Genomic DNA, 10,000 nt, shown 5'->3' on the forward strand with positions numbered 1-10,000 from the left:
GTGAAGAAAGGAGAGAGGGAGAGAGGTAGAAAGAGGAAAAGAGAGAACGAAAGACTAAGATCGGAAAAAGGGGGAAAGAGAGAGAAATTAATCAGGAAGGCATTCTTTATTTAAAAGTGAGGGTCAGTCCCATGTGCACCTGTGGCTTTATGCATATGCATTAAAAAAAGATAATTAATATTTGTAAGGAAATCCAAAGAGAAAGTGTGCTACATATTAACAGCCATGGAGTCGAGCCTTTGGAGGTGTTGACGAAGCCCCTGAAGTCGAACCAACGCAACTCCTTCTGCAAGATCAGCTGCATCAGCAACCCTTAGACGACACCATGTCCGACTCGGGAGGAGTAGTAGGAGGAGGAGGTGGGTCAGCCACCTCGCCCACGCCGCCCGGGATGTCTGACAGCGAGGGCGGCGTCGTTGGACGCACCACCTCGGCGTCGGGCATGTCACGGACGTCCGGCACGAGCAGGACCTCACTGACCACCTCTGCCCCGACGACCACCATCAGCACCATCGCCGTCCAGTCGGGCAATACCCGGATTGTCATCGCCCTTCTACAGGTATTTTCCTCACGACCGATCTATTTCATTTACTCCTGGAGTTAGGTAACTAACGTGCCGAGATACACCTGCTAATTAACTAACACCTGCAGGGCTACTACTAGTCCGTTTCTCTCTCTCCATCACCTTTCACCTGGCCTCCCCCACCCCCGAGGGTTCAAACCTGTGAAAGTCATCTGACCATATTTAGTGCCAGTAGCTGTCGAGAAAGATTATTGGGTGCCTTGTTTCATGAATCTAACGCGGTATTGGAAGTCTCATTTTTAATTTATGTTGGTTTAATTTTCCATGAATTACTATACATTCTCTCTCTCTCTCTCTCTCTCTCTCTCTCTCTCTCTCTCTCTCTCTCTCTCTCTCTCTCTCTCTCTCTCTCTACATTGCATTCCATTCACACTATATAACCACCCCATACATAACTTTTCCCTTTGTTCATCCCAACAAAATATGAGAACTTAAGTGCTTCGTAATCCCTCTCTTCCATGTCATTTCTCTCAGCTGTCCTTTCCTTCATCCTGATCCATATCTTTTCAGTTAGTTGTCTCATTTTCTGCCATTCAAGATTTTTATCTCTATTTTCTCTTATACTTCTTTTGATTATTAGTGATATAATGTTGCCTTTTATACTTTTGAATCTAGTTACCTTCCTTATACCTGTTTATAATATCTGTCTGGTGGCCTTCACATTGCTCTCCATCGTGACCTTTCGTTCTTTAGATTTTCTTTCTTTCTTTTTTATTAATTAATTTAGTTGGCATCTTTCTTTACTCCTCCAAGATGGGTATAAACCCTTAGTTCTCATTCATGTTTGTTGTTAGTTTTTATGTCCTTGGTTTGTAAATGTTTAAAGGAGAAATTCTTGTGCATTTCTCAGGTGTTCTTAAGCTTTGTGTTTATAATCTTTGCTCTGTATTGTATAGCGTTTTCATTTTGCTGTGATCTCTTACTATGCTAAATTTATGGGGAACTGTCGCCTTTGATTTTGCATGAATATGGAAGCTTTTTTACATCATTTCATAGTTTGCTACTCGCTATCTTTGCTTAGATTATCGTTTTATTGCAAAATATATATTTTCATATTCAATCTTTTAAAGCCATATCTTTTAATTTGATATTAGTTATGGACATGCATTGTGTGTTTTCATTGTCTTGTGTGATTTCCTTTAGTATGACTTCGACAGTTTTAGAATAATTTACTGTGTATTTCAAACATTTCTTAAGCCTTTTCCTTTATCTTGTATTTCACCTCGAATTATTTTGTTTGCGTTTTAGATGTCTTTTGTGTTTTCCTTTGCCATGTTCTATATAATCTTGATTAATTTGATCTGTTCTTTTAGTTATATCATGCCTTTATGCGAATGTTCCTACACATATATCTTCCTAATCTTTTAACTTTATTTGCCAAGAATCTTCATATTATTTTCTCTTGGCTCTAAATAAGCTTCTATCTTAAGTGAATTATTGCGACTTTTTACACTGATTAAGCAGAGGTTAAATTATTTGATATTTACAAAATCTGGTTTAAATCTCTGTCTTCTAGTTTAGTTTTGTTTATCAAGAATAGTGAAATTTATTAGCACTGAAGTATCTTACGAAATTTTTAGTTTTATTTAAGCAAAGTGATATTGTAAATTTATATATGCGGGTTGAATTAGCTAAATGTTAATTGTCTATAAGATTATCTGATTTGCTGTTGGAGGGATTTGGCTTTTGTAGGTAGAATTTGTATTTTCTTGTGTCTTGGTTTATGTATATATTTCACCGAGAAAATAATTCGTAGTGGGAAATTTAACGAGGAATTTGATGATATTTCCACTTACCAATATTTTTGTCTTTCATTACTTTATAACTTTCTTCATGTTGTACATTTAATATCTTTCTCTTGCTCCTGGCGCTTATTTTTATTTATTGAAATTAAGGTATATTAAACCAAAGAGGAGGAAGAAGGCAGTTGCACATTCGGCATAAAATCATAGATGCTGACATTCAGGAAACAGTAAAGCGTTGCAAATGGTTAAGCCTAAAATTCAATTATATTCCTGTGTACATATACATTGGTACAGTTATGCATGTGGATAGTCAATAGATATACAACGACAATAAATGCAGCCGTTTCTAGTCCACTGCTGGACAAAGGCGTCAGACATGTCCATATTTAAATCTGGGGTTTGGCCATTATCATCACCACGCTGGTCAATGCGGATTGGTGATGACGGAAGACTTCGTCTGACTGATTACAGCAAACTAACCTAGTATGGCACTGACTAGTACAGCTTTGCTGCTAAGGATGATCCACAAACCCTTTCACCACGTTGGGGTATCCCCACTCAGAAAGGATATATATATATATATATATATATATATATATATATATATATATATATATATATATATTTAAGTATATATATATATATATATATATATATATTTAAGTATATATATATATATATATATATATATATATATATATATATATATATATATATATATATATATATATACATCACGTTTCTATTTTTATGTTGATATGCAAACGAGCTTTTACTACAAAAATAGAAATTCTTCAATACAGTAGTTCTTACAGTGTATTCGTGCCAGCTCGGCTCTTGTGGTGCCACTAGGCCTCAGAGTGACGTCAGCACAGACTGTTGTTTATGTGAATGGTTGATGTGTTGTTCTCTTTACCGAATAAATCGTTTTAACAACTACCTTGGAAGTTCTAGTTTAATTTTTTGGTTTTTCTTAATTCATTATTGGTTTATATTACACTGTGGTTTAGGGATGTAATGAAATTCTGCTTAAATTGGGTGACTTTTATAGATGATGTCATTTATAGCTTATATAACTAGATTTTCAGTATTTCATAGCATCCGTGTTCTTTTACTCATGGAGGTGTAGAACTTTTTTAGTTTAACTTATTTATAAGCCCTATGTTTATTATGTCCATTATTATGATTTGGTTTGTGGCAGACTTATGATTTAACTGGTTGCTTGTTTACGTTGATTTTTATTAAGATTTTTCACGTTAATTTTTTTATAGATTAATTTTTGCTAATTTTCCCAACGGGAACTGTAACCGCACAAACGAACTTATTTATCCTTTTTTGAATAGCTGTTTTTTAATAAAATAATGCTGAAATAGCATGATTTTTCATCGCCTTTTTCTCTGACATGGATTTTAATTTATTTCACATTTAATCGTCTTTCTTTTTTCGAATAGCTATTTTTATACTTGTATAATAATGCTGAAATATCTTAATTTTTTTCGTCAGCACCTTTTTCTTTGACATGGATTTTCATTAATTTCACTTTTAATCAATTAAAATCAAACTTTTATGTTGAAATGGTACGGGAAATCCATGTTCCTTCTTAGAATTGTTGTTTGGTGATAGGATTGTGCTGCAGAGGCAACGGTGCGATACAGTGTCTGTCCAATGGTAACTCGATCCGAGTCTGATTCACGCCCTAGGGGAGAAAAATGCCCAATACACACCAACTTACAAACGCGTAGTCCTAGGGAAGAAAAGAGGGATGACATACATATACATAGCCCATAGGAAGGGAAGGTGTTGGTACAACAATAACGACAAATACAGCCTTTTCTAGCACATTGCAGGGCAGAAGAGACTCTTTAGCTATGGTAAGCAATTCTTCTAGGAGAAGGACACTCCAAAATCAAACTATTGTTCTCTAGTTTTGGGTAGTGCTATAGCCTCTGTACCATGGTCTTCCACTGTCCTGGGTTAGAGTTCTCTTGCTTGAGGGTACACTCGGGCACACTATTCTATCGCGTTTCTCTTCCTCTTGTTTTGTTAAAGTTTTCATAGTTTATATAGGAAATATTTATTTAAATGTCATTGTTCTAAAAATATATTTTTTTCCTTGTTTCCTTTCCTCACTGGGCTATTTTCCCTGTTGGGGCCCTTGGGCTTATAGCATCTTGCTTTTCCAACTAGGGCTGTAGCTTAGCAAGTGATAATAATAAAGATATGTCTTTATTCATGTCTGGGGTTTGGCCATAAGGTCTCACATATATCTTTATACACGTCTGGGGTTTGGCCATTGCTGATTGGTGATGGTGGGAGACTTTAGTTTGATTACTTACAGCAAACCTTGACTAGTACAGCTTTGCTAATAATGGCAATACACAAACCCTTCTAACACGTTAAGGTATCTCCACTCAGAAGGGAAGGTGCTGGTACACATACATAGCCCCAAAGAAGAGTCAAGTTTCGATACACAAACTCATAGCGTACTCCCCACTTCCTTGTTTATCGCTCAGAAGCCATAACTTTGTTTATTTCCTTGGAACAGGTATGTGCGTTTTAAATTTTGTTTACTTGTGAAGGATTTCAGTCTGTATCGCAACCTATTAATGACGTTTGAGAGGACATTTACCTCTCTGTAGCGTGTCTGACATAATTTTTAAGATGAGGTTTTAGTGGATTCTATATTATTATTATTATTATTATCATTATTATTATTAGCAGCTAAGCTACAACCCTAATTGGAAAAGCAGGATACTATAAGCCCAAGGCTTCCAATAGGGAAAAATATCCCAGTGAGGAAAGTAAATAAGGAAATATCTTGATGTCTTGTTATATTTTCTTATCTAAAGATTTTATAATCTGGTAACTTCATATCCATATTTGTGGGAAAATAAGTTTAGCTAGTTGGCGACATATTGGTCTCCCCTTGGCTAAGGTCAAACGTAAAAGATTAAGAAAATAATAAGGCTATGAGGGAAGAAGCACAGTGCATATCTTCGAAAGAGATTGTATAAAGCAATTGGAATAATCAGATTTTTTTTAAATACCCAGTGTCCTAATTTGTCCCAGTTTCCAGCAAAAAACGTGATCATGTGAACAAGCTTAGTAGAACTTTTATACCTACCCTTTTCTATATAAGTTTATATATAAATTATTATATCTGAAGTAGGTTATAGCCGACCTGGATGCAATGTTTAAAACGTCTATGCTTTTTAGTTATCAGTTTTTACTAGTATTTGTGAAAGATCTATTTTTACGTACTTTGGTGTAGCTTGCCTTTGATTCCTGGTTAAGCAAGGTTGTGTCAGGTAGGTCTTAGTTAATCTGAAGAGGAATCATCCTACAGTTAGGCGAAAGTAGTTGCAATGAGGACGTCATGAATTGAGGAATAAAACTTTTAAAGTTTCACAGGAACCTGGAATGAAATAAACAGATTGCTCTCCTCTCTACTTGAGATATTTTCTTCCAAGAAACTAGAATTGAGATACGTAGCATAGTCTTAAGATTTATGTCTTGGAGAATTAGTCGGAGGACAGAATTAGCTCTGAAATTTGTAGTGCTATCGTCTCCTAATCTTAACCTCAGTGGAGGACAGTGCTGGCAGTGTACCACGCGCAATGCACTGTAGGATTTTTTTTTTCCTTCGGCACCTAACTTTACTCACGTTTTCGTCTTGATTTATCTCCATTCTCACTTCTTTTCTTTTGATTTGATATCCAGTCTTTTTACTCTTACTTCATAGGCAAATGGAGCGTTTTCCCCCCAGTTGCTCCAAGGGGCTGAATGGTATTCCCTAACCCAATGCTGGGCCATATTCATAATCAATAATCTAATTTAGGGTCACTGTTCTATCTTGACTTGACACTTTGTTAGCGAAAGATTTCATGATGTAGCTAATAGTATATTTTCGCGAGAATAACTACTCTTAAGGGCAAAAGTATGTTGGCAAAAGGCCAGCTAATCTAAAAACAATAACTCCTGTGCTAATTTATCTTCACCTCATGTTTTTCCCGTTCCGTCTAGCTTGTATTCCAAAGGCGCATCCTTTCAGAGGTATCATTGTCGAGACGTAGGTCCACTGGGGAAAAGGGCGAATGGCCTCTTATGTCATTCTTACGACCACCTTGAGAACACCTTGAGGAGGGCGTGTTGGTTGTAGGCAGAGAGACGCTGGGGGTGGGGGCTGCTGGGGAGGGGTGTTTGGTATAGTCTCTTCTTGGTCTAGGCCTATTGGAGTCAATCCTCTGACACTTGGCATCTTCACGTTTTTATTATTTGCCATTTGCCGAGGACCCTCATCGGTTGACGTAGGTTACGTTCATTTTGAGATTTTGTTTTCTCGTGAGGCCTCACCGAAACGGCCGCACCTGTAGATGTATACGTAAACAAATCGGGGTTCAAGACATGGTGAAGATATGTTTATGTTTTGTTGTCTATAGGGTAATTGCCAATTTACGTAAAACTTGATTTTTAGAAATAAGAGTCTTCGACCAAAGTTTTTTTTGCCAGGCTGATAAACGTTTGATTACCTTGCACGAAAAGGCGAAACTGTTCGACACTTATTTTTGATGATAGGAATGCTTGTTTTGCAAATTGTTTGTTGGTTTATTCTCCGTTTGTACGAAAAAAAGCCAATATTGGTTATGCATGATTAAGTTGGTTATTCAAAATTAAAAAAAAATACTTGCAAACTAATCAAAGCACGTTTATGTTGGACCTCTTATGACGTGAAATTACCAATATATTAAAATTTAAAGGTGAAATATAAATTATAATCTGAAAGCGTTGTTTTGCTTTTCCTTCTGAAATCAAAGTCTGATGAATTAAATGTTTATTAGACTTTAAGTATGGTTGCTGTCCATTTGAATGTGATGTTATTTATCTTGGAATAAACAGGTTCTCTCCCTCATAATTAACTTTAGAATGCAAACGAGTATTTCTAACGGTATTATCAATCCACTCACCTGCTTTCTTAATTTAAATCTCAGGTAATTAATGCACGAAAGAAAAAGAAAGAATTGAAAGTCTTATTCGACACGAACTCGTAAGAGGGCGTGGTGAGGTACTAAACAGGTCGGGATAACCAGTCGATCTTACGCAATGTTTATAGAGGAACTTTACGATTCCACCCGACAAACATAGACAAACATAGAGGAATCGTTACCACATCGCAGAATGTGATAGTGGTGGCGTCTTCCGCAGGGGCTGACATCCGCTAATATTGCTTTGGAGAGATTTTGACCCGGGGTCGGAAGTTCATATGTTGTTTTAGGTCTGTTGAAGAGGAAAGGGGAAATAGAAGGGGGAAGGGAGAGAGGTCAGGGGGGAACTTTTGAGATAATTATTAACAGTAATAGACAACAAAGGCTGAAATGTAAAAGTAGATTAAATGTAAGGATGAAACACTCTTGAGAAATAACAATAAAATGTAAAAAAAATGAACAGTATGATATTTTACTAATTCAGGTAAAAAACTATTCAGCTACTTGCTGAGAAAAAGTCTTTGCAATTGACTTTAGATTTGTTAAACACACTGTCAATATTTAGGCAAATTACTAATTCGCTAACCAATATACACCACTCTTGAAAATACGTTATGAGAGAGAAATCTAACTTCATTGATTTGTTGAGACCAAGTCTTAGAATATATGATATTTGCTTCGGGCCTCGGCAGTTTTAAATAAAATTCTGTCTTTAACATTTAGTTGAACCCCTTTCATACTATTAGGTTCACTGAGTAAGAAATTAAACTTTAAACTTAAGCCCTATGCCGACAGAAGAATCTAAATATATGCAAAAAATATTTGAAGATTAACGTACTTTTTGTTTACGTTCCAAATGTTTACATTAATTCAGACGTATTGAGAGCGAAATGTGGTACACGTTTCGTAAAATTTCCTCTGAGAGAGAGAATTAGGGTTCACCATTTTTGTTGTGAATACAAATTCATACTATAGTAGACAAAGGCTGAATTATTGTTTTTAAACAACGTCTAGCATGTCGACTGAGTTACGTTCAGGTCTTAGAAAACATATTTCGAGGAAGTCGAAACTATAGGCGTATTAAATATTATCATGCGTGATATTCAGATATTCCCAGAAAAACCTCCCCAACCCTCAACCCCAATCCCCCACCCAAAAGAAAGGGGTGGGAGAGAAGGAAAATTTTCTTTAAAGGTATGGTTGGAATTCTTAGATGCTGGCTGGGGCATTTGATCCTTCCGTAGATAAAGTTAAAATAGCCATCTCTTCTGAACAGTTCCTTGGTACGGTTTTCCCGTCTACTGTCTAGTTTTTACATAATTTTTTCATATAAATTTTTTTCATGGTTTGGAGGTCCCTTGGGATGAGTGGTTTATCACCAGAGACTAAGCGACAATAAAGCAGATTTTTGTCTAAAGGTAATTGGGGAGAAAATTTAGTATTCTGATAGTATCAACACTAATATACTGAATTTGATTTATTCATTTATTAGGAATAGATTTTGTTTTGTAAGCTTTGAATATGTGGGTCACCGGATTTTTGTTTTTTGTTTTTTCAAAGTTGATTTTGATTTTTTCTCCAGTTACTTAAAGTATGTCTTGAATCTTTTGAAGCTAAAAGTAAGAACAGAGAATCCCATTAGTAAATTCATTAACAGTATTTGCTTTTGTTAGAATGTCATGTCAGTGCCCATTAAATGACTCCTGTCAAAAGTCAATTAAATTCAAATTAGGGACCACGGTGTCACATGCCTATTCCTCGAAGGTATTTCCTTTGAAAGGATCCAGGTGGCACTTTATTTGGCGTTTAGCCCGAAGGAGGTCCCTCGGGGCAGCGTTGTATATGGGGGCATGGTATCCTTGTGTTTGTATATGGGCTCTTTATAAGTTATGGGTACTTACAAACACGGTTTAATTGGTTTATGTGTTATATTGGCTTCATTATAAATGCAGACATGGAGTGCGGTGTTGTTATAAAGATATGGATGATTTTGACAGTTTTATAGCTATTTTTGTATTTTTTCCTTTTGAATAGGCCAATGAATAGTCTAGCCCAATTATTTCTGTTTACGAATCTAGTCTAATCCACTTGCATGTAATTATAGTGAGTAATTAACCTGAAATTTATGTAAATTCTGGCTTAAAGAGTGCGATAACTTACGAAAACCGCTCAAATAGTTTCGAAAATGTCATGAGAGTTTATTTGCTTTTGTTATTCCAAGACCTTGATAGATTAGAAAGGCAATACTTCCTGGATTATAATTTTACAATCTCTCTGATCCCTGCAGCAATACTTAACAGCTGAAATATTAAGCAATCTTGACGTGCAAAAACTGTGTACAGTAAATGTTGCATTTGTGTGTGACGCAATACTCTCATAAGTGTACACTCATGGTACAACGTAACCCTAAATAAAAAAAATAAAAAAGTGCGGAGGTGGTAGTGTTCTTTTCATTTTATTTATTCATACAAATATATTTTCTATTTGTCAGGGTTACTGGCCCATTCTTTCCTATTTTATATCGTTAAAAATGTTTTACTTCTATTCTCGGTTTGTTCACGTATTGTTTTATTTTGTTTTATATAAAGTATGTAAATTTATCATTGAAATGTATATACACTTTTTACTATTTTGCAAGGTTATGTATACATACGTATATATATAATGTTTATCTATCTATCTATCTATAT

At 35.6% G+C, this 10,000-nt stretch overlaps 1 protein-coding gene across 14 annotated transcripts in view; it reads left to right on the forward strand.

Annotated features, from left to right (window-relative positions):
• LOC137627785 (uncharacterized) overlaps window positions 1-10,000 on the forward strand; it is a 481,638-nt gene that overhangs the window by 210,872 nt on the left and 260,766 nt on the right. For 13 of the 14 annotated variants that reach the window (XM_068359127.1, XM_068359129.1, XM_068359130.1 and 10 more), the window contains one exon: window positions 224-559. The exons of the other annotated variant lie outside the window; for it this stretch is intronic. In XM_068359127.1, the coding sequence (XP_068215228.1) occupies window positions 224-559 (336 nt within the window). The remainder of the gene's footprint in view (window positions 1-223; window positions 560-10,000) is intronic. 14 annotated transcript variants of the gene reach the window in all.

Source organism: Palaemon carinicauda, chromosome 35 (assembly GCF_036898095.1).
Source record: "Palaemon carinicauda isolate YSFRI2023 chromosome 35, ASM3689809v2, whole genome shotgun sequence".
Taxonomy (NCBI): Eukaryota; Metazoa; Arthropoda; class Malacostraca; order Decapoda; family Palaemonidae; genus Palaemon; species Palaemon carinicauda.